The 26,529-nt window shown below is 34.3% G+C and overlaps 1 protein-coding gene across 2 annotated transcripts in view; it reads right to left on the bottom strand.

The window, feature by feature from the left end:
- Positions 1–1,184: 1,184 nt before the first annotated feature.
- CSMD3 (CUB and Sushi multiple domains 3) overlaps positions 1,185–26,529 on the bottom strand; it is a 1,097,972-nt gene continuing 1,072,627 nt past the window's right edge. For both annotated transcript variants that reach the window (XM_007468748.1, XM_007468747.1), the window contains 7 exons: positions 26,146–26,325; positions 23,070–23,135; positions 16,790–16,948; positions 8,198–8,310; positions 7,215–7,302; positions 4,811–4,946; positions 1,185–1,344 (listed from right to left, as the gene is read on the bottom strand). In XM_007468748.1, coding sequence (XP_007468810.1) covers positions 1,185–1,344; positions 4,811–4,946; positions 7,215–7,302; positions 8,198–8,310; positions 16,790–16,948; positions 23,070–23,135; positions 26,146–26,325 — 902 coding nt within the window. The remainder of the gene's footprint in view (positions 1,345–4,810; positions 4,947–7,214; positions 7,303–8,197; positions 8,311–16,789; positions 16,949–23,069; positions 23,136–26,145; positions 26,326–26,529) is intronic.

The following is a 26,529-nucleotide window of genomic DNA, read 5'->3' on the forward strand; positions in this document are numbered from 1 at the left end:
TACAGAAATTTTAAAATATATGAAAATTTGGTAAATCCACAACTTAAGGAAATAAATATATATTGGTGATTTGAAAGTAATTTCTTTTTTTAGTCATTTTGAGTAGGGGCTGGTCCAAAATATATGTTTAACTCATTGTTGACTAAAAGTTAAAAATTTTAAAAACTTAGAATTCTAACGTACTGTTAGATAAAAGTTCAAAACAATGTTAAATAAATGTGAAGGTTCAACTGGAAGGATAAGTAGATATACCATAAACTAAATAAGTAGATTAATAGGTTCTATTTGTTCTTGAAGAAACATTGGAAAGTTTGGTAAAGAATGGTAAGTTTGGTGTCTCAGATAACTGCAAAATTATCTTTATTATAGATAATTTTTGGCAGCTAAAGTGGTTTCTGAGTGGCAAAACAGATTGAAGCAAGGAGTTAAACACTATCCCATTGCTCACTGAATAATACTGGTTACAACATAATGAGGGAAATCAGGAGGATAGCACAATGAACTTGCCATTTGCAGAAACTATGACAACCAGTCTAAAAAAAGATAGCAATATGATGCTGAAGAACAAAAACCAGAGAGTCAAATCAGAGTGGGCAAGCTTATCGCTTCTGTGGCATAAACTAGTTCATAAACATTTCAGGGCATGACTCAATCTGAAATAACCAGGGAAATAAAGAAAACAATGACTCAATTAATAGGAAGGAACAGTTGATAGAATGGTGTGAAATACAGACTTATGGGTGTGTTGTAGCTCATGACAGTTAAAGAGAAGTCAGTGATCTATTGACTCTTGTAAGTATAGCTCTTATTTTCTACCCTACGTCATTTTTTTTAACCCAGTCCCTCTAATATAGTTTATAAAGCACAGAAATACTGATAGTGGATGCTCCTCCAATATATGCAAATAAGTTTATGTTTTAGAATAATCTCCTTTTTAAAAAAAGCAAATAAACTGTGAGTAAGCACTCTCAGAGTGCAGCCGATTTTTGTAAAACTCTCCATGGTAAACATGAAGAAGAATTATGTCCAGTTTATGAAAAAACACTCTCTTTTCTATCATTCCTCAGGAAAAGGTGACCCAGCAAGTCCTGAAAAGTGTGCTTTAATTTGTTTATTAGTGAACTAAATGTGCACTGTTTTGTGTGTCAACTTCCAAGCTTTTGAAGAAGGCAAAGGTTGCCACGTTATACCATTGTGCAGACTGTGTTCAAGTTGGGATCAAACCGTACTGCCTTCCCTTCCACTGACTTCGAGTTGGTGTCATACATGGGATTTTCAAAAGCTGCTTGGCCATTGTTATTTTCATGAACTGAACATCCTGTATACTGTGTTTTGGGTGCAGTCCTGTTGATGAGAACATTGATTAGCTATATGTTAACTTTCTTCAAGAAATAGCAGAGTAGGGCTCAAACACAATGACTTGAGTTATTGTTAATGGAAATATAACTTGAAAGTATTAATTGAGAAACCATAAACTCAATACAACACATTTGAACACTTTACCTGTCACTTTTAAATCCCAAGTGACTTATTATTTGCATACAATATATATTTATAAAGAGCACCAATATGAGTAAGTATAAATAAATGATATCATGGCTATTCTCATTAATTTTCTTATGAAATAATGTTATCATTATGAAATGGCATGTAAAATATAACTAAATTATGATGCTGATGAATTTTAATCTCATTACTCTTCATTCCTCAAATATTTACTGAGCATCTATTAAGTACTAGGCATGATCCTAGGCATTGGATATATATATATATTTTTTTTTTAAACAAAAACATGAAGTCATCACTCTCATGGAGCTCATATTGTAATGATAGAAAGCAATGAATAAATTAAAAATAATAAAACAAGAAAAATAATAGATAATGAAAACTGTTTTGATTAAAAGGAAAATGGTTTATAGAACAGGAAGTAACTGGGAGCCAGTTTAGGAGAGGTAATAAGGAAAAGCATCTCTAAGGAGGCAAAATTTAATCTGAGACTTGAAGGACAATAAGGAGTCAGTTCTGCAGTAATAGGAAGGGGGTTCTAAGAAGAGTAGACATCTAATGCTGATGCCTAATTTGGGAAGGTGCTTGGAGTATCCCAGAAACATAAATATTCAGTTGGCTTAAAATTATATACAGTAGAGCAAGTAAATTCAAAATCTCAAAGAAGAAATTACTATCTATACTGATACGCAAGTCAAGAAAATAGTTTCCAAAGAGTTACTGATAACTGAACATTTGCCATTAGTTTATAAAACACATGGAATCTAGGCTGGCTGGTATAAGTTGCTCATCTTGAATTCTTGCTTCATTTTTTGTCTCCTTTTTGACTAATGTTTATTTCTAGTTTCTCTTTCCCACACCCCACTGCATAATTTGCTGACATTTGTAATGGAACAAAGGCATACTTGCCCTTACCTGTTTCTCAAACCTAATTCCTAAAATGGCTTTGAAATAAGTCTCCTGTTTACCCCAAACACCACAAATTTCAACGATTTATTTTAGTGTAATTTGTATTTGCCGTTATGCGCTTTTACTACCCCTAATGCATTTTCTGAATTTTTCTCCATACTAAAAATTGTTAGGTGATTTGTATGATGACAATATGAAAAAGAAACTATCTAAAGCTTCTTTCAAAAGCATCATCTATATATTGTTATATAATATAAATTATATTGTTTACAACTTGCTCTTGCCAGGTGCATAATTCTAATGGATCATATTTGTCTCTCTTTTTTCAAACTAGATTCACAATAGAAACAGAAGGAACATCATTTCCTTCTAATTAGGTAAGGATCATAAAGATGCAAAACAATTTCCTTCTGCTAATATTGAGCTACAGCTTTAAGTAAAATAATATCAAGCTTTAGAAAAGTTTACACATCAATGAAAATTAACTTAAAACTAATCATTTCTAATTATAAGAGCAAAATCTATAAAACTCTTAGAAAACATACAAGTTGTATGACCTTGAATTTGGCAATGGTTTCTTAGGTATAACACTAAGCACAAGTAACAAAAGAAAAAAGAAATAAATTTTACTTCATCAAAATGAAAAACTTGTATATCAAAGAACACTATCAAGAGAGTGGAACTACAACCCACAGAAAGAGAAATATTTGCAAACCATATATCCAAAAAGGTCTAGTATCCAGAATACATAGAGAACTATTATACCTCAACAACAATAAGACAAATAACCCAATTTTAAAAATGGGCAAATTACTTGAAGAGGCATTTCTTCAAAGAATGTAGGCAAATGACCAACAGGCACATGAAAAGATGCTAAATGTCATTAGTAATTAGAAAAATGTAAATCAAAACCACATGAGATACCCCTTCACTAGGATGGTTAAATGGAGGAGTACCATATAATCCAGCAATTCCATTCTTGAGTACATACTCAAAAAAACTGAAACAGATATTCAAACAAAACGTGTACACAAATGTGTATAGCAGCACTATTCATAATAGAAAAAACATAGGAACAATCCAAATGTCCATCAACTAGTGAATGGACATACTTAAACACAACACATTCAAACATACAATGCAATACTATTCAGCCATATAAAGGAATAGTGTGCAGATATATGATATAACGTGGATAAAACTTGAAAACATATTACATTCAAAAAGCCAGATATAAAATGTCACATATTGTATGATTCCATTTATATAAAATATCCAGAAGAGGCAAACCAACAGATAGAAAGCAGATTAGTAGTTGCCTGGGGCAGGGATGGAAAGAGTAGGGAGTTACTGCTTAGTGGGTACAGTTTCCTTTTGGGGCGATGGACATTGTGAATGTACTAAATGTCACTGAACTGTACACCTACAATGGTTTAAATGATTTTATGTTATGTGTATTTTATCACAATAATAAAAAAGATTAGCATAGCTTGCTTTATAAATAAATTTAGTGATGATTTTTATCATTAATAACATCTTATATTGACAAGGCCTAAACAGCTGCTAATGCACAATTGTTACAAATTTACATAATATTAAATAAATCATTCTTAGATAATACAGATTGGCATTTATAATAAAAACATCAGTTTTGAGAAAAATACATTACATTTAGGTATTCATTTAATTATCTGGTTACCTGCATACTTTTTTCTTTTTCTTTTTTTTTTTTTTGCATACTTTTTTTCTTAGTAAGTGATGGTCCCAAATAGTGGAGAATTGCATAGTGAAGCCCCTCACCAGGATGTTGTAATGCATGTAGTGAACAGGGACCAACGAATAATCTATATAGTCATATATGAAATATATCACAAATATAATATATTAATTCCATCATCTTCTAAAAGCAACAGAGATAAATGAGAGGATTAGAGGATTTTATCATCTGTCTCCCTGGGTAAAATCTATCAGTATTGTCAGGTGAAATAAGAGGTTTGGACACAGCTTCTTCCTAATTCTCTAAATAAATCTGGCAGCAGATATCACCGCTTCAATTTAAACCTTAACTTAGATTTGTATCTCTAAAGTTTCAATATGGATAATGTAAAAATAACTTATACAATTAGTTATGCACCAGGAAATTGACAGGCAAAAAGGAGGAAGGGTTAATTTGAATGCTTGTGCAACTTAACAGAGCAATTTTAGTTGTGTGTATATTGCTGTGGTGGAAGGAAAGGCAGGGGAAAAAATGGTTTCAACAACCGTGGCAATATTTGGCACACAGAGATTTAAAAAGCCAGAAAAAAAAATGCAAGTTAGAATTTAAACTAGAGAGTAAAAAGAACATGAAATATAGATTTGAGAAATGCTTTATACTTAAAATCAACAAACTTACCTTTGTTTATAAAGATAAAATCCAAATCCTGCAAATATAAGTGCAAAAAAAGGCACAAGAATAGCAATGGCCACAGAACTACTATTTGTACCATGAGGCTGATTTGAAGAATTTGAACCTTCTGACATATTCAGTCCTATAAAATAAGAAAATAACTTATAAAATCAACCCTACTTTATCACACTTGATTTTTTAGTTTTGTGAACCAATTAATTTCTTCCTTGCTCAAGATATCTACTTGGAAATATCTGCAAGATGTACTTGGAAATGTACATAGTAAACCAAAATAATTCACGAAACTCCTTCAACTCATTTCTGCACAATTTTGCACAGTGCCTACTATGTATAAGATATTTTTCCAGGAAAGGACACAGAATAAAAATTATGCAGTCTCTGAACTGAAGAATTCATACAATTGTGGGAAGAATACAGAGCCACAAATAAGTATATATATCAAGGATGAATTCATGATCAATGTGCTTTAGGAAAGGAAGGAGTAATTCCATCTGGTGGTATGTAAGAATGTTTTCTGGAGGACTTACAAGCTTGACCTTGAAGAATCAATAGAATAACAAATAGGGGAGGAAGCAGGACCATCAGAAGCCTAGAAATGGGAAGGTGAGTGCCATATTTAGAGGATGTGACAAGCATTAGGCATGTCTGTGTGGGAAGGACATGTGGTAGGGAATAGGAGGGTAAAATGATAAATTATTTGAAAAGGCATAAATATGATTCTAAAGAGCCCAAACTTTCCACCCACCTATAGTGAGGAACAACTGGATGTGTTTGGGGAAAAAAAAAAAAAAGGCTCAGTGATAAGATACTAGATTTAGAAAAGCGACTAGGGTGAGATGGACTTGAGGGAGTCTGGTCTGAAAGCAAGAGTAGCTTGAAGATTGCAGGAACATCCTAGATAAAAATGGAAATTAAGATGTGAACTGCAGCACTAGGAAAAGCATGAAAAGATAGATTCAGGGGAACTTGTTTGTGTGGATGAAAGGGAGAAGAAGGCATAGGACTTAGTTATGTTCTGCTTGGGGCTGAGTAAGTGGTTATGACATTTGCACAGTTAGGAAATGAGAAAAATCAGGTTTGTCAACATGTTGGCACAGTGACTAGGGAAGAGAAAATAAATAACAAGCTCTTTTTTTAGAAAGAAATAGTTCCTTTTCTATAGGTGCTGTTTTAGACATGTAGTGCTTGAGATGCTTTAGGGAATATTATGTGAAAAAATCTTGCATTCATTTACACAACTGTGTTAATGTACTGTGTTAATAAATGTTTTATCCTGCTTTTAAAACTAACAATTTTGGCAAGACATTATCTGAAATGACATCTTATTCACATTGCTCGTTTGGAGAAAACTGATTTGCCTTTTCTTTTTTTTGCGGTAGGCGGGCCTCTCACTGTTGTGGCCTCTCCCGTTGTGGAGCACAGGCTCCGGACGCACAGGCTCAGAGGCCATGGCTCACAGGCCCAGCCGCTCCGCGGCATGTGGGATCTTCCCGGACCGGGGCACGAACCCGTGTCCCCTGCATCGGCAGGCGGACTCTCAACCACTGAGCCGCCAGGGAAGCCCTGATTTGCCTTTTTGATAAATATTCAACTAAGTCATACCTTAGTGCAGGTTAAAAAGCTTTAGTACCATTTTTATAAATTATTTTTCCAGGGACTCATAAAACTTATGTAAAAGTTCAAAGCAATGGAATTTTTAAGATAAACATCAAGTAGTAGATTTTAGAGCCTGAATTTATTCTTTATGCATTAATACCACAATATAGTAATGGGAGACAGTACACCTTAGGAAAATTATACACCAAAAGCTATGTTAATAAATACATTCAAATGAGACCATTAAATGTTTATACACATTTTAGAAGAGTTAGAAATAAAAATGACAAAACCCTGTGTCTCCCACCATGGAAAATTTACATATCTGAAGAGCACAAAGTCCCAAAACAGGGCTCACTCCTCAAAGTTATTTTCCCTTTCCAGACTCTATGAGTTAAAGTGCCTCCACATTTTTTTGGAGCAGTAAGAAAATTGTGACAATATTCAAATTGCAGAGAAGTATTTTCTCATATGATAAAATTATTTACAGTTTAATGTTTTCTTTCATATCTATATCACTTTTTCTCCTTTTTACTTGCTTGAGGGCAAGGCAGTTTGTCATGTTTATTAGAAATATGCTGAAAAACTAAACATTGTACGGAGCTGGAACACAGAGAAACAATATTCTGAAGAATGCAAATATTTAAAAGGTTCTCAAATGTATCAATGTATAGTCCTGAAAATGCAAAATTCAAAGTATAGTAAGTGTGCCTAATGTTCAGAATCCATTGTACTTTCTTATGCTATCTGGAGTAATAAAAGAACTACATGAAAATGAAAATGAATACATTACCCAGTCTTTGTAGTCCAAATTGCCCATAATCTTTGCCCTGAATAAATCCTTGAAATACATAAGTAGCTCCATCAGGCTCAGCAGAAACCTAAAAGTATTTGTAAGTTTGGTTAAAACTGAAGACTGGCCACAGATATATTTCCCCTGCCTTAGAAAATATTCAGTTTTACTCTGAAATGAATATTATGCAGAATTCCTTCCCCCATATCTTCTACTATGTAAAACACAGAACACTGTGAAAATCTGCCATCATTAAAAAGCAAAATTTAAAATTTCATCTTTAAATAATTATGATACTAGAAAAAAGGGGATTTGTTATTAATGTAATGATACAGATTTATAGACTTCTTTTAGGCTAAGAAACCTGTTGTCAAGAAAAAGGGCAATGATATGAAACAGAATGAGGCAAATGGTCAATTAAAAATTAAAATATAATAATACTGTTCTTTGTAGATTAGATTACTGTTTGACATATATGCACTCCTTTCCCCCCACTTCCCATCAACCTTCATGGAAAGAGTATACTTTCTACCTCACTGAGTTGGATTTGGTCCTGTGACTTGATTTGGTCAGTGGAATGTGGGTGGAATTGACAATCGGTCAGTTCCAAGCCTAGGACTTAAGAGGCAGGTTTCCCATTACAAGTGAAGGAAGCCAGTCACAAAAGACCACGTATTGTATGATTCCATAAATATGAAAGCCTAGAACAGGGAAATCTAAAGAGACAGAAAATAGAGTTGTGGTTGCATGGGGTTGTGGGGGTGATGAGGGGTAGATGGGTGATAGCTACAGGGTATGGAGTTTCTTTTTGAGGTGATGGAAATATTCTAAAATCAACTGTGGTGATGGCTACACATCTGTAAATATATGTGTGTGTGTTTAGCTCAATTTAGAAAATTAGATTTTTCTGGAAGTTTAATGACAAACCAAAGCATAAATTTGTTATTAAAATTAGCAGCAGACTTTTAAAGAACTATACTTACAAAGCCATCCATGGCCCAATCTTCCTCCTTCATTTTCTTCACAGAAGCTTGAGATGGTACTTTAATAAGATAGATGTGTAATATTAGGCGAGCTTCTTGGCTTTTATATACTCCTGTAAAATGTAAGGACATTTAGTCTATTAATTTTGTAAACAGTTATGCTTTACTTTACTATCTATAACTATTTAAACATATCATAAATACATGTGATAGAAAAGAAATAAAACAAGGCCAAGTCAAGGCCACCTTCACCCATAATGCTTTTCACAAATCCTGCAATATATATCGATCTCTCTTTCAGCCGAAATTTTCAACTCAAATCTTAACTGTGGGGTTTAAATTACCTATGCTATTAAAATTAAATATTACTGTTCTTAATAACATCATTCCAAGATTATTGTAAACAAAATGATTTCTTCCCCCAAACAGATTTAAAATCTTCAAGGATATGAATCAAATGTTAAAATTCCAGATATTTTCCTTAATAATAAGTTAGGTGCCAACTCTGAGAAAAAGAGTATTCGAGGTGCTACTGGCGCCACAAAGATGAATATGTTGTTCCTATCTAAAAATAGGATGCTGATGTGAAGTTCTGATGAAATAGGAGATATAATGATAGAGATAGAGAATATGATGAATTAAAGGCCAGAAGAGAGAAGGATCATTTCACACTGGAGTGCTTAGGAAATATTTATTAAGAAAAAAGAGCATTTGAGCTGGATCTCAAAAATCAAGTAGAATTTTTAATTCAAGAAGGTAAATATAGGTAATGGCACAAAGGAGAGAAGAAAGATGACTACAATTTTTTTTTTTTTTTTCCTGAATGGGAGTATTCCAAGAGTAGGAACAGGCTGGAATGTAAATGTGTTTAGGTGAATGATAGAATATAAGGTTCTAAGTAAAAATTTTGTGATTAACTGATGGTTGAAATTTGACTCATTACTTCACTCACTTAATATTTCACCTATGTAATAAGGTATCATAAAAATTAGCTGGGAATACAACTATAATGATACATAGATCTTGATCTAAAGTAAATTACAATTAATAGGGAAAACATACAAAAGTAACCAAAATTACTGGGAAAATGTTATAATGAACTTTATGGAGACAAGGATAGAAAGTTAGTCTAACTATTTATGTTTGTTTATCTATATTTGTAGAAATTTGTTTTAAAATTTTTCTAAATTAGAATACATATACATTTAGTGCTAACTCTCTTACACAAGGAAAATAAAAATGTATGTTTCAAAATTAAATAAATCAGTAGTCACATATTCCATTCATTCATATAAAGCTTCTTTCAATTTATATCATGTAATTGTGTATATTATTAAAATTAAAATACATATTAACTTCTAATACCATTACTTTGGGTTTAAGGTAGGCTCATTCAACAATACAAAATGAAGCTTTATAGTTCTTGTAAAATTTACAAAATCAACAGATATAATTTTATTTTCTATTTTATTTATACCACAAATTATTCCATTATTAATAATTGTATGGGAGATATACATTGCCAAATTTAAAAATACATATTTCATATTTTTAATATCAATACTTTTAAAATTTATTTTTAAATGAGAGCAATAATTCAAATTCATTGCGGCCCATTTTGTCCCAGATGCATTTCTTTTTTTTTTTTTTTCTAAACATCTTTATTGGACTATAATTGCTTTACAATGGTGTGTTAGCTTCTGTTTATAACAGAGTGAATCAGTTATACATATACATACATCCCCATATCTCCTCCCTTTTACGTCTCCCTTCCACCCTCCCTATCCCACTCCTCTGCTGGTCACAAAGTACCGAGCTGATCTCCCTGTGCTATGTGGCTGCTTCCCACTAGCTATCTATTTTACATTTGGTAGTATATATAAGTCCATGCCACTCGCTCACTTCGTCCCAGCTTATCCTTCCCCTCCCCGTGTTCTCAAGTCCATTCTCTACGTCTGTGTCTTTATTCCTGTCCTGTCCCTAGGTTCTTCAGAAAAAAAATTTTTTTTTTTTTTACATTCCATATATGTGTGTTAGCATACAGTATTTGTTTTCCTCTTTCTGACTTACTTCACTCTGTATGACAGACTCTAGGTCCATCCACCTCACTACAGATAACTCAATTTCGTTTCTTTTTATGGCTGAGCAATATTCCATTGTATATATGTGCCACATCTTCTTTATCCATTCATCTGTCAAAGGACACTTAGGTCGTTTCCATATCCTGGCTATTGTAAATAGAGCTGCAATGAACATTTTGGTACATGACTCTTTCTGAATTATGGTTTTCTCAGGGTATATGCCCAGTAGTGGGATTGCTGGGTCATATGTTAGTTCTAATTTTAATTTTTTGAGGAACCTCCATACTGTTCTGCATAGTGGCTGTATCAATTTACATTCCCACCAATGGTGCAAGAGGATTCCCTTTTCTCCACACCCTCTCCAGCATTTATTGTTTGTAGATTTTTTGATGATGGCCATTCTGACTGGTGTAAGGTGATACCTCATTGTAGTTTTGATTTGCATTTCTCTAATGATTAGTGATACTGAGCATCCTTTCATGTGTTTGTTGGCAATCTGTGTATCTTCTTTGGAGAAATATCTATTTAGATCTTCTACCCATTTTTGGATTGGGTAGTGTGTTTTTTTGACATTGGGCTGCATGAGCTGCTTGTAAATTTTGCAGATTAATCCTTTGTCAGTTGCTTCCTTTTCAAATATTTTCTCCCATTCTGAGGGTTGTCTTTTGGTCTTGTTTATGGTTTCCTTTGCTGTGAAAAGCTTTTAAGTTTCATTAGGTTCCATTTGTTTATGTTTGTTTTTATTTCCATTTCTCTAGGAGGTGGATCAAAAAGGATCTTGCTGTGATTTATGTCGTAGAGTGTTCTGCCTATGTTTTCTGCTGAGATTTATAGTGTCTGCACATTTAGGTCTTTAATCCTTTTTGAGTTTATTTTTGTGTATGGTGTTAGGGAGTGTTCTAATTTCATTCTTTTACATGTAGTTGTCCAGTTTTCCCAGCACCTCTTATTGAACAGTCTTTTCTACATTGTATATTCTTGACTCCTTTATCAAAGATAAGATGACCATATGTGTGTGGGTTTACCTCTGAGCTTTCTATCCTGTTCCACTGATCTATATTTCTTTTTTTGTTCCAGTCCCATACTGTCTTGATTACTGTAGCTTTCTGGTATAGTCTGAAGTCAGGGAGCCTGATTAATCCAGCTCCATTTTTCTTTCTCAAGATTGCTTTGGCTATTCGTGGTCTTTTGTGTCTCCAAACAAATTGTGAAAATTTTTTGTTCTAGTTCTGTGAAAAATGCCATTGGTAGTTTGATAGGGATTGCACTGAATCTGTAGATTGCTTTGGGTAGTATAGTCATTTTCACAATGTTGATTCTTCCAATCCAAGAACATGGTATATCTCTCCATCTGTATCACCTTTGATTTCTTTCATTAGTGTCTTATAGTTTTCTGCATACAGGTCTTTTGTCTCCTTAGGTGGGTTTATTCCTAGGTATTTTATTCTTTTTGTTGCAGTGGTAAATGGGAGTGTTTCCTTAATCTCTCTTTCAGATTTTTCATCATTAGTTTATAGGAATGCAAGAGATTTTTGTGCCTTAATTTTGTATCCTGCTACTTTACCAAATTCAGTTGATTAGCTCTAGTAATTTTCTGGTAGCATCTTTAGGATTCTCTATGTATAGTATCATGTCATCTGCAAACAGTGACAGCTGTCCTTCTTCTTTTCTTTTTTTTTTTTTTTGCGGTACGCGGGCCTCTCACTGCTGTGGCCTCTCCCGTTGCTGAGCACAGGCTCCGGATGCGCAGGCTCAGCGGCCATGGCTCACGGGCCCAGCCACTCCGCAGCATGTGGGATCCTGATGGACCAGGGCACGAACCCACTTCCTCTGCATCGGCAGGCGGACTCTCAACCACTGCGCCACCAGGGAAGCCTCTGTCCTTCTTCTTTTCTGATTTGGGTTCCTTTTATTTCTTTTTCTTCTCTGATTGCTGTGGCTAGGACTTCCAAGACTATGTTGAATAACAGTGGTGACAGTGGACATCCTTGTCTTTTTCCTGATCTTAGAAGAAATGCTTTCAGTTTTTCACCATTGAGAATGATGTTGGCTGTGGGTTTGTCGTATATGGCCTTTATTATGTTGAGGTAAGTTCCCTCTATAACTACTTTTGGGAGGGTATTTATCATAAATGGGTGTTGAGCTTTGTCAAAAGCTTTTTCTGCATCTACTGAGATGATCATGTGGTTTTTCTCCTTCAATTTGTAAATATGATGTATCACATTGATTGAATTGTGTATATTGAAGAACCCTTGCATTCCTGGGATAAACCCCACTTGATCATGGTGTATGATCCTTTTAATGTACTGTTGGATTCTGTTTCCTAGTATTTTGTTGAGGATTTTTGTATCTATGTTCATCAGTTATATTGGACTGTAGTTTTCTTGCTTTGTGACATCTTTTTCTGGTTTTGTATCAGGGTGATGGTGGCCTCATAGAATGAGTGTTCCTCCCTCTGCTATATTTTGCAAGAGTTTGAGAAGGATACCTGTCAGCTCTTCTCTAAATGGTTCATAGTATTCACCTGTGAAGGCATCTGGTCCTGTGCTTATGTTTGTTGGAAGATTTTTAATCACAATCTCAATTTCAGTGCTTGTGATAGGTCTGTTTATATCTTCTCTTTCTTCCTGGTTCAGTCTCAGAAGGTTGTGCTTTTCTAAGAATTTGTCCAATTCTTCCAGCTTGTCCAGTTTATTGGCATATAGTTGCTTGTAGTAATCTCTCATGATCCTTTGTATTCCTGCAGTGTCAGTTGTTACTTCTCCTTTTTCATTTCTAATTCTATTGATTTGCATCTTCTCCCTTTTTTTCTTGATGAGTCTGGCCAATGGTTTATCAATTTTATTTATCTTCTCAAAGAACAAGCTTTTAGTTTCATTGATCTTTGCTATTGTTTCCTTCATTTCTTTTTCATTTATTTCAGATCTGATCTTTATGATTTCTTTCCTTCTGCTAACTTTGAAGTTTTTTCGTTCTTCTTTCTCTAATTGCTTTAGGTGTAAGGTTAGGTTGTTTATTTGAGATGTTTCTTGTTTCTTGAGGTAGGATTGTATTGCTATAACCTTCCCTCTTAGAACTGCTTTTGCTACATCTCATAGGTTTTGGGTTGTCATGTTTTCATTGTCATTTGTTTCTAGGTATTTTTTGATTTCCTCTTTGATTTCTTCATTGATCTCCTGGTTATTAAGTTGTGTATTGTTTAGCCTCTATGTGTTTGTAGTTTTTATAGATTTTTTTCCTGTAATTGATATCTAGTCTCATAGCGCTGTGGTCAGAAAAGATACTTGATACAATTTCAATTTTCTTAAATTTACCAAGGCTTGATTTGTGACCCAATATATGCTCTATCCTGGAGAGTGTCCCATGAGCACTTGAGAAGAAAGTGTATTCTGATGTTTTTGGATGGAATGTCCTATAAATATCGATTAAGTCCATCTAGTTTAATGTATTGTTTAAAGCTTTTGCTTCCTTATTTATTTTCATTTTGGATGATCTGTCCATTGGTGAAAGTGGGGTGTTAAAGTCCCCTACTATGATTGTGTTACTGTCGATTTCCCCTTTTATGGCTGTTATCTTTTGCCTTATGTATTGAGGTGCTCATATGTTGGGTGCATAAATATTTATAATTGTTATATCATCTTCTTGAATTGATTCCTTGATCATTATGTAGCATCCTTCTTTGTCTCTTCTAACAGTCTTTATTTTAAAATCTATTTTGTCTCATATGAGAATTGCTACTCCAGCTTTCTTTTGATTTCCATTTGCATAGAATATCTTTTTCCATCCTGTCACTTTCAGTCTGTTTGTGTCCCTAGGTCTGAAGTGGGTCTCTTGTAGACAGCATATATATGGGTCTTGTTTTTGTATCCATTCAGCCAGTCTATGTCTTTTGGTGGGAGCATTTAATCCTTTTACATTTAAGGTAATTATGGATATGTATGTTCCTATTACCATTTTCTTAATCGTTTTGGGTTTGTTATTGTAGGTCTTTTCCTTCTGTTATGTTTCCTGCCTAGAGAAGTTCCTTTAGCATTTGTTGTAAAGCTGGGTTGGTGGTGCTGAATTCTCTTAGCTTTTGCTTGTTTGTAAAGCTTTTAATTTCTCTGTCAAATGTGAATGGGTAATCTTGATTGTAGGTTTTCCTCTTTCATCACTTTAAATATGTCCTGCCACTCCCTTCTGGCTTGCAGAGCTTCTGCTGAAAAATCAGCTGTTAACCTTATGGGGATTCCCTTATGTGTTACTTGTTGTTTTTCCCTTGCTGCTTTTAATATTTGTTCTTTGTATTTAATTTCTGATAGTTTGATTAATATGTGTCTTGGTGTGTTTCTCCTTGGATTTATCCTGTATGCAACTCTCTGTGCTTCCTGGACTTGATTATTTCCTTTCCCATATTAAGGTGGTTTTCAACTATAATCTCTTCAAATATTTTCTCAGTCCCTTTCTTTTTCTCTTCTTCATCTGGAGCCCCTGTAATTCAAGTGTTGGTGCATTTAATGTTGTCCTAGAGGTCTTTGAGACTGTCCTCAATTCTTTTCATTCTTTTTTCTTTATTCTGCTCTGCAGTAGTTATTTCCACTATTTTATCTTCCAGGTCACTTATCCGTTCTTCTGCCTCAGTTATTCTGCTATTGATCCCTTCTAGAGAATTTTTAATTTCATTTATTGTGTTGTTCATCTCTGTTTGTTTGTTCTTTAGTTCTTCTAGGTCCTTGTTAAATGTTTCTTGTATTTTCTCCATTCTATTTCCAAGATTTTTGATCATCTTTACTGTCATTACTCTGAATTCTGTTTTGGGTAGACTGCCTATTTCCTCTTCATTTGTTTGGTCTGGTGAGTTTTTACCTTGTTTCTTCATCTGATGTGTGTTTCTCTGTCTTCTCATTTTGTGTAACTTACTGTGTTTGGGTTCTCCTTTTCACAGGCCGTAGGTTCGTAGTTCCCGTTGTTTTTGTTGTCTGCCCCCATTGGCTAAGGTTGGTTCAGTGGGTTGTGTTGGCTTCCTGGTGGAGGGGACTGGTGCCTGTGTTCTGGTGGATGAGGCTGGATCTTGTCTTTCTGGTGGGCAGGACCCCAACCAGTGGTGTGTTTTGGGGTGTCTGTGAACTTATTATGATTTTAGGCAGCCTCTCTGCTAATGGGTGGGGTTGTGTTCCTGTCTTTCTAGTTGTTTGACATACAGTGTCCAGCACTATAGCTTGCTGGTTGTTGAGTGGAGCTGGGTCTAAGCATTGAGATGGAGATCTCTGGGACAGCTTTCACCATTTGGTATTATGTGGAGCTGGGAGATCTCTGGTGGACCATTGTCCTGAACTCAGCTCTCCCATCTCAGAGGCACAGGCCTGACACTCAGCTGGAGCACGAAGACCCTGTCAGCCACACAGCAGATCAGCAGAAGTTCAAAAGCTTGACAGTATGCTCTGTTGTTAAGGGTGTGGAGATACAGTCTCTATTTTGCATTGCTAGTGAGAAGGCAAAAGGGTAAAACCAACAACGACTCTGTCAATATGTCTTCATCAACCAAATGAGCAACGCCAATGTGGGACACAGGACCACTCACTCAGTGGAAGAATACCATGCTGAGCTTCAAAGCTTCCAAGATCTTGGCAGCTGGGAAGTGAAAGGCAGAGGGAGGGAACGTGGGGCAGGAGCAGCTCCTGTGCGTGTGCCCATGGGAGTTCAGATGCATTTCTAACATCTGAGGCATTAGTAATGAACTGGAAGGCAAAGAGCTGCTCTCTTAGACCTTGTATTGCTGGAGTATAGACAAATCATGTCAGGTCATACTATACTATACTACACTACACTACACTACACTACACTACACTACACTATACTATAATTTCAAATAGTGAAAAGAAGAGAATGAAACAAGATAAGACTGCCTATGACTAAGAGTGAGTCTATTTGTAATGTGAAGGCTACTTTAGATAGGGTCATCAGAAGTACTGCTGACAAGATGACATTTGAGGAAACATTTGAATGTCAGAAAAAAACACAGTATTCAAAGATAATGAGGGAAGTGCATTAGATAGAGGAAACAGAAACCTGAGAAAGTTGAGCAGATGGATAGGGCTCTGGGTTCTGTTTGCCTGTTTGAAGTAGTGTAGCTCTACCTTTTCTGTCTTAAATTGTAGTGTCCTCCTAAACATTCTCATTTGAAGACATAATTTTGTGACCATAGAATAGCTTGCAAATCACCGATCCAGTCTCTTTGGTGTTATGAGAATAGAGAAGGAGTTAGTTATATTCAAATTAAAAGTTCTGTTCTATTTCATGACATGTCATTCTACCCACATAAAAATATTCTTGAGGGAGTTTATTTCAGAATCACAGAGTTTTGTATTTGTGTAGTAATATTCATGCAAAACAGAAAGCCTTGTTTCTGAATGAATTATGAATGTCATCAAAAATATAGCAAATATTTCACAGTATAAAAATCACTAAAAAAATGATGAAATGATGGAAATGAAAGCATAAAGGCATTGTTTGCTGTTCTTTAATGTGATACCTGAAAGTAGTAGTTCCATGTTGCTGTTACTGAGTGTTGCATTGACTCTCCCAGTGGAAGCATTGAAACTAGTAACTGTCAAGGTCATGGGTTGTTTCCTTCCTTTAAAATTGTAAGAGCCTTTCCATATATAATTTTGGGCAAACACATCATCAGGAACTGTGAATAGATTAAATAAACATACATGTTAATTTTACAGTGCCCTGTAAATATAAGCATTAAATACCAGATTAATGAGTATTAGTTTATTGAATAATAATATTTTTCTAAATATAAAATAATATAGAATTTACATTATAAAATGAATTCTTCACATAAGTGTTTTAATTTTTTTAGAATAAACCAAAATAATAATCTAGATTTGTACATACATCATCAATGAGCGATAAATAAACAACACCAATTAATGACATAAGACATATTTAGAATCCAGCTAAATATCAAGTTTACTTATATTTGGTTTCCTATAATAATGTCTTTCTTTCAGAAGGAAAATAAAATGATTTTACTGGGCCAAGTCAGTCTATATACAAGTCCCAAGAGGCCTGTTTTTCTCCTAGCAGTAGGAATAGGTTCATAGGAAGAGCATAGAGTTAAACCCCCCCCCCCCCTTGCAGAAAAACCTTGGAAGACTGTCAGGAGAGATGCTCCTTTGACATTTTTACCCCTTTATAGAATACTGAGCTCAGTTATTTCAATAATAGATGCTCCTGAAGAAGAACAGGGCTCTACCTGTTTTGCTTCTGACAGCTTTGAGGTTTACAGGTATTTATAGAAATAAAAGAATTGTCACTAGAATTGGCTAACTCTCATGGGAAAGAGATGAACTGTGGTAGAATCAAAGAATATTCTAATGTAAAACTTTCATCCAAATAAGAAACACTCTTAATGTTAAATGCAGACAACTAAGTCATTATATTTATATAAATTAGTTATGTAATTTATAGCTAATATAAATTAGGTATGTCAAAGTCTACTCAGATCCTGGTAAGAGGCTGAGAGAGCTTCCATTAATTTTGTACATCACATTAAAGCACATCCTCAGAAATCAGCTATTCAAAAGAGCCTGCCTATTTGTGTGACTGAATGAATGACATGGATTTAGAGGAAAGCCTTTTTTTTTTTCTAACAAGTTATTGACATTTGTTACCTGATTTTCTCTACATACATCACAGTTCTTACTGCTCAGATCACAGAGACTGTTACAAATTGTACATTCCCTGAATTCTACTAGGCAAACAAATAAAACAATACTATGGTAGAAGATGAACATACAATGCACTCAAGATTTGAGTTTTTACGGAGTATTTCAACCAACATGATTATTTTTTTCTATGATAATTCAAAAGCAATATAGCAGAAGGACTAGAAGTGCAGGCACTGGAACTAGACCGCTTGTATTTCCGTCCCTCCTCTACAATTTATAAACTGTGTGGTTTTCCCTAAGATACTTAACTCTCTAAACCTGAATTTCCTCAACAGTAATGTGGGATTAACACAGAGTTACAAGGAAGATTAAATGAGATAATGAATATGAAGAGTTTTGATAAGTGTTAGTTGCTATCATTAGTATTATACAGGTAAAATAGGAAAACCGTGGGTCTCATAGATCATTACATAGTTGCTAATAAAATATATAGTTAGTGAACATGCAGTTAGTATCATGAAAAATCCATAGTCCTGGCTCTGGGACCTTTGCCAAGTCACACTTATAGTGGCACTCCCTCCCCAAACCTCAAACTACACAGCTATGCTCTGTATGCACAGGAGACCTTACCTAAAAATTTCATACGGTGTATGCATAAAAAGCCCTTGATTTGGTAAGCACCTTAAAGAGCAGTTAACTCAAAAATCATACCTAAAATAAGTTTGGAGGAGGGAGTGACAAGCCAAATTATCCTTCATTAGAAAGATCTGGAATTTGGAGGTAATAGGCTCTTAGTTGTAGAGATAGGAGGGAGAGCAAGGGAGAAAGATGTTCTAACAGCAGTATGAAGGCAAATAGTAGGTACTCAATAAATGTGTCATTCTTATCTTTCTGATTGTTTGTTTTCCCTGGCCTGTATTATGCTTACTCTTTGATACCCCTGAATATTTAATGAAAATCTGCTACACTTGGTGATCTTGTCATTGTGCTTAGGGGAATTAAGGAAGTTGGTTGAAGGAGACTAAAGAGAACCCCCGTGGCAGGAGAAAATAGCAATGGAAAGAAGTAGGTACCAGCAGCAGCAAAGAACATTGTATCAGGATTAATCATTGATGTGGTAGTAAATGTTTAGCAACTGGCTCTCCAGAAAACAAACAAACCGACAAACTGGTTGTACTATTTGCTGATTCTATAGTGTAAATATTCCTGTGATGTCAGATTTCAAATTGAACATGACATCACTGAACGCAGAGTTTGGAAGAATGCACAGAACTGGCTATGGCAAAGCTCTACCAGGCAGCTCCAGCATGCCACCACCACCCTCCACCTTTCTCACACATAAATGAGAAATGTAACTAATGATAGGATGGGAGAGGAAGACACTATTTGGTCATTTAAATCCCTACGTACAAGGAGATGACAATACTTTCTATTGTTAAGTCTAATTTGAGATTTAAATGTGATTGTGTATTTGGCAGTTCTTTCTAAACTCTAAAATGTCATCTAACTATCACTGATGTGGAGCACAGTGAAAAGGACGAAGACAATGATGGTTATGATCTTTATTTTTCAAGACAGTTTTGAATCTAAACTTTGCTACATAGGCCTCATAGCATTACCACATAGAGTATCATGTTCCTAACACTGATACCACTGCCAAATTTAATTGTTACTTTGGAGTAATCTAATCACTGTGTCATGATTTTAAATGAAATGCTTCTGTTTTCCCACTTAAGATGACATTGTTCTAGAGTTTTATAGATACCTTCACTCAGGTTAAAGAAATTATTTTCCTTTCTAATTTATTAAAAGTTTTTAAAAATTATAAATAGATGTTCAATCTTACAAAATAGTTTCTGTGCAAGTATTTAGAAGATCATAATTTAGATGATCATACATAATCATAATTTTTGCATGTTAATCTCTTAATGTGATAGATTACTTTTAAGGATTATTTAACATGAAAATATCCCTGTAAAACTATCATTAACCCAATTTGGTAATGATGTGTCATCTTTACTATAATGTACAGTTAATCCTTGAACAACTTGGATTTGAACTGTGAGGGTCCACTTATGCACAGATTTTTTTCAACAGTAAATACTATAGCACTACTGTACTGATCCATGGTTAGTTGAATTCATAGATGCGGAATCACAGATATGAAGGAATCTTGGGTAAGGAGGAGCCACATACTGAGGGTCAACGATAAGTTATATGCAGATTTTTGACTGCACTGAGGGCCAATGCCCCTAATTCACTTTCTGTTCAGGGTCAACTGTATTTGATTTGCTAAGGCTTTATGTAGGATTTTTTCATCTATAATCTTATATCAAATGGGCCTGTAATTTTCTCTTTTTATAATGTCTTTACCTGAGTTATTAGAGTTATGTTGGATCCATCAAATGAGGTTTTTTTTGATAGTTTTATAAAACTGGGATGATCTGTTCCTTCAAAATTTGGTAGAACTTATCAGTAGAGGCATATGGAACAGGTTTTTCCTTGTAGAAATAGCTTTAACTACTACTTTGTTATGGGATTATTCGAGTTTTCTCCTATTAGTTATGTTAAAATCCACTTTTCTAGTAATTTGTCAACGTTTAAGTTTTTTAAAATTGACAGTTATAGTAGTTTTCTATTATATATTGCTTATTTATTCAATCTACTCTATGTAGTTTTTCACATTTCCTTTTGAAATGTTACTACTTTTTGTTCCTTTCTTGATCAACCTTAACAGAAATTATTCACTTTGTACATTTTTTTTAAAGAACTACTTTTGACTCTGTTGAGATTCTTCTGTTATATCTTTGGGGTTTTTTTGGTTTGTTTGATCATTTTTATTACATTGAGTTCTGCTTTCTTTTGATCATTCCATTATACTTTTTGTATCTTCTTAATAGGGAAAGTTGTTAATTCTAAGGCTTTCTTTTCTTCTAATGTAAGGGTTTAAGGCTTTATATTTCCCTCACAGCTTTACTTTTGCTCTAGTTCCCAAGTTTTGATATCTAGATTTTTCAGCATAACTAAACTATATTGTTATATTTTCCATTTTAATTTCTTCTTCAATTCATGAGTTATTCTTCAGTATTAATTTTGTTCTTAATTTCAAAATATTGAGGAATTTAAAAATTTTATCCATTTTCTTATTAACTTTTAACTGCATCATGGTCAGGTAAGACTAACTTTGCTTTGAAATTTGTGTAGATTTTTTTATTGCTTAATATATGATCAATTCTTATAGCTGTCCCATGTGCCTTTAAAGAAAATATATATTATTTAATTGGTTGATGAAAAAAAATATATATATATATTACATCAAACTTATTAGTTTTGTTGTTTAGTTCTTCCATATTCTTAAAAAATTTTTTTGTCAGCCTGAAATATTTATTGGCCATGTTTTGCCCAGGACAGTCTAGATTTATACTTGATATGCTGGAGTTATTATTCAGGGTACACATCTGCTCCCAGATAAAGTATCTTTCTAGGAAAGTTCTGGGCATGATTGACCATTGTGGTTTTCTTTCTTTCTTTCTTTTTTTTTTTACCAGATAAAAGTCCTTTAATCGTTAATGGTAAACATTTTAACAGTGGACATGAAATGCTAGGTCCAATGGAAGATATTTACCTAAAAATGAGGCAAACCTAGTCTTATATTGAACACATTTTGAGTTATAATTACAACCCTGCACTAAGTCTTTGTTTTTCTTTTTTTAAAAAGTTGTGGTAAACAGGAAATAACAAGTGTAGGTGAGGATGTGAAACCCTGGTACATTGCTGGTGGGAATGTAAAATGACTCAACTGCTTTGGAAAACCGTTTGGCAGTTTCTCAAAAAAGTTAAACCTAGAATTACCACATGATACAGCAATTCTACTACCACCCAAAAGACTGGAAAGCAGGAAATCAAAAAGAATCTCGTATACTAGTGTTCACAGGATTATTCACACTAGCCAAAAAGGTGAAAACAATCCTAATGTCAGTGAACAGCTGAATGGATAAATAAAATATGGTATATACATTCAATGGAGCATTATCGAGTCAGACACAAGAGGACAAGCATTGTGTGATTCCTCTTATATGAAGTACCTAGAATAGGGAAATTCATAGAGACAGAAAGTAGAATAGAGGTTACCAGGGGCTGGGACCATTGTGGTTTTCTGACTCCATGCAACACTTTCTCTCTCATGATGACATATTCTTTGGTCACCTTAGAGAAATTCAGTCTGTTTTCACTGACTGTTGAAAAAAATCAGTTTCTCAGACTCACTTTTTTGGTAGGCAGTCCAGTTTAATAGCATGTACATTGAGAACTTTTTAAACCAACTAAAATTAGATTCTAACACTCTACCTGGCTTATTACAACTGGACCAAATCTATTTCCAAGGTAAAGATTAAATGCTGAGCCTTTAATTTTATGTGTAGCTTTTCATTCCTACCATGTAAATAAAATACATACTAATACATTAAAAAGAAGCTCTCGTATACTGAGCCCTTACCATGAGCCAAGCACTTTGTGCTTCATTTTTATGAAGTTCATTCATATTAATCTAATCAATATGTCTTTTGTATAGGTAAAGAAATGGAGGTTCAGATGTAGAAATTAACTTTTCCAAAGTCATAGGGTAGGCAGTGTATAACATGGGGATTACATCAAGGTTGTAGGACTTCAAGGCCCATATTTTTAACGACTAAAAATTTTATTTTTAAATCAAATTACTGAAAATAAACCGGACAAGTTCAAGAAGTTGCTGAACTTTTACTCTCACTCCAAGTGTATTTGGTTCCTTCTTTAAAAAATTTATATTTAAAAATTACATGTAAATCTCATTTTTGTTTTAATGTTTTAAATAAACCATTGTCATTATTTTATAGCTATCTACAGATACTCTTGAAGGGAAATTTTATAAAGACAACTATATACAATATTTTTGGAATATTAACATGTCACAGTATTACATTGCTTGAAGTTTGATATCTTATAATACAAATTTTCAAACTTCAAATTCCAAACAGTAAAATGCACAGTTTTCCCATACTGAAATATATTTTTCTAAGTAAATGGTCACTTTGTCAATACAACAGGAGATCACCTTGAGAAATCATGACTACTAGAAAAACAACTGAAATTACTAACCACTTAGCTTTGGGCTGGGTGTTCCTAGCGCAGGTCTAGGATCTTTCACCAATATTTTGGAACCAGCTATGAAAAGAAACAAAAAATTTACAAAATTTCATATAATTAATAACACACACACACACACACACACACACACACACACAGAGAGTTTGTTGCATTGTCACTTTTATTCTTTGACATATCATATAGTTTTCTCCAAAATATCCTGTTCACTATAGCATCTCAGTCCTCACTCAACACTTCTGTTCAGCTAACAACTTCCATAATTATCCCCATTATAGTCCAGTGGGGGAAAGGGAATATCAGTGCTGTCTTAGTATTTTGGGGTCTTGTTTCTTATTTTAAAGGCATAAATCAACATGGAAACAGTTGGTTCCAACATGGAAGTTGAGGGCTGAGGGTATGTTCCTGTTGCTTAAAGGCAAATAATTTGGGTGGGTTCATGTTTAAGAGTTAAAAATTGTTAGGAATTCCCTGGTGGTCCAGTGGTTAGGACTTGGTCCTTTTACTGCTCGGGCCCAGGTTTGATCCCTGGACAGGGAACTAAGATCCCACAAGCTGTGCGGGATGCCCCCTTCCCCCCCACCAAAAAAAAAAGAGTTAAAAATTGTTAAGGTATCCCATGATGTCATAAGAAATTGGCTAGTCTCAAAGGTAAAGAGTTAAACTAAAGTTTTTAAGTCAAACCAAAAGGACCTCAAAATCATGTGGGGTGCTGAAAGTGCCTGCAAAGTTGAAGCATCTGTGATATGCAGTGCTTGTAGACCTGTAAAGACTTACATTTTTTCCTAAGAACAAAGTAATGTCTTTAAAGGTTTTAAGGGGAAGTTATTTGGTTGAACATCACCTTGGCTGCAAGGTGGAGAACAATTTGGAAAGGAGTGGGTATTGGGTATTGATTTGGGCAGAGAAGTTAGAAGGCCATTTCAGTAGTCTCAGTAGAGATAATGCTGAGTTAGATTACAGGAGCAGTGATGATAAACTCAAAAGTGGATAGAATTTTGTAAACCTACTAAAATTCTGGTGGATTTAAAGAGACAAGAAGATGCCAAAGATATTTCAGTAGTCTCAGTAGAGATAATGCTGAGTTAGATTACAGTAACAGTGATGATAAATTCAAAAGTGGGTAGAATTTTTTTAAACCTACTAAAATTCTGGTGGATTTAGAGAGACAAGAAGATGTCAAAGGTGACTACTAGATTTCTATTTATTATGTGATGATGGTACCACTGAGTTAGGGAACATCAAGAGAATACTTATGGTGAAGGGAAATTGATGAGTTTAGATTTGCATATATTATTTAAATGTCTTTGAGAAATTCAAGAAGAGATATTAGGTAAGAAATTGAACATATAATTCTGGAGCTAAGAGAAGATAAACGAGCTAGAAATATTAATTTGTAAATAACCTTCATAGAGGAAACTTTAAGTCATTGGCTTGAATGAGATCAGATCACCTAGGGAGAGAACACAGAGTGAAAAGAAGAGAAGACTAAGAACTGAGCTTTAGAAAAAATGGGTAGAAAACATTAAGCTTAAAAAGGAAATGAAGAATAGGTAGCCAGAAATTTGAGGAGATAAAATATTTATTTATTCAACAAATACTGATTGAACACTTTTCATATATAAGGCACTGATCTAGTGGTTAAAATCACAGTTGTAAATACTTTGACAAAGTTTTTTTTTTTTTTTTTTATGTAAAAGAACCCTAAAATGGGCCATATTTAGATTTACTAAAGTTTCTTTTTTTTCTTTTCTTTTCCTTTTGAGTTTATATTCTAGTCGGGGAAGGGCAGATGAAAGGACAGGAGAGTGGATAAAGACAATAACAAGTAAACAAATAAAAGAATAAGATCTCACACAGAAGGGATTCCTATCATGAAAAATTTTTTTTAAAAAAAGAATAAAAACCTATAATGTTCTAGCTAAGAGAAGAGAGTGAAAACATTTCAAGAGGAGAAAGTCATTTACATTTGTGAAGGCTACAAGACATAAAGAATTAGAAGGACTGAAAAAAAAAAAGAATGTATTGATGACTTTATCAAGAATTCTAGAAAAACCTCCTTTGTTCCTTCTTCTGGAAACATAACCCTTTGTTCCTGTCATTACATCTTGTTCAGATGGGGATTGTCCTGATCAACTAAAGCAGCAACACGGGTGGAAACATCACCTAGATCTGGTCAAACTGTCATATCATCGTGGCTGAGAAATGAATTTGGAGATGGATTCCATTAAAAATTGTGGCAATCAGACTTTCATATAGTGCTTTCCTGACCAAGTTTTGGGAAAGACTCTTTCTACTAGGGTTTTTCTACCAGAAGGATATAAACCCAGGAATGCTGGCAGCAATATTCCCTACTATAGTGGGTTGAATAGTACACACTCCAAATTCATGTTCACTAGGAACCTCAGAACATGACCTTATTTGGAAACAGTCTTTGAAGATGCAATTCGGTGAGAATCTTGAGGTAAAATATTCCTGAAATAATCCCTAAGTCCAATGACTAGTGTTTTTATAAGACGAGAACGGGACATATAGAGATACATAGGAAAGAAGGCCATGTGAAGATAGAGGTAGACATTGTAGTGAGGCATTTATGAACCAAGGAATGCCAGGGATAGCCAGAAGCTATAACAAGCTCGAAGGAGGTAAGGAATGATTCTTCCCTAGAGCCTTCAGAGGATACATGGCCTTGCTGACACCTTGATTTTGGACTTCTGGCTTTCAGAACTGTAGGAGAATAAATTCCTATTCTTTTAAGTCACCCAGCTTGTGGTACTTTGTTATGGCAGCCTTAGAAAACTAATATACCTACTGTGAATAGAGAACTAGGAAAAGTAATAAAGGCAAGAATTAATAATAGAGCATGGAAAAGAAGCTATAAAAAGACCTGAATAATATTTCTGTGCCCCGGGATCCAAAAGTGTCTACATCACTCCTACTCTTAGAGTTGGGGAACAAATTTACCTTGTTCCTAAGCTAATCTAAATTGATTTTTTTTTGTCTCTTGTATCTGAGGAAAGCTTAAACAGTACAAAATATTCTGTTGAAAGCTTTTATAGAGAAAACTTACCTTCACAAACAGGAACTTTTCCACTCCAGGTGTTATCAGATCTACACACTCTATGTTCTGTTCCACCTGCTAAGAAGAAGCCAGGCTGGCAGGTATAAATTAATGTATACCCATGGGATGGAAGGTCCATTCCTACTACATTTGCATGAGCAGGAGTTTCTGGCTGTTTACAGCTGTGGGCTATATTAAGAAAAGGGAAAAAATGTTCATTTTTATAGACATGTTAAGAAAATTTTGAGACCGGATATATTTTTATAGGTATGCTAATGTCTTTTATAAATATACCTTTAGTTATTCTCATGAATCAAGGAAAGCTTATCAATGTAAATGTAAATGTTGTTTTCATAGACTAGCATTTCATAAATGATCATCTGTGGAACACTG

This window comes from Lipotes vexillifer, unplaced genomic scaffold, assembly GCF_000442215.2.
Source record: "Lipotes vexillifer unplaced genomic scaffold, Lipotes_vexillifer_v1.1 scaffold1679, whole genome shotgun sequence".
In the NCBI taxonomy this organism is placed as follows: Eukaryota; Metazoa; Chordata; class Mammalia; order Artiodactyla; family Lipotidae; genus Lipotes; species Lipotes vexillifer.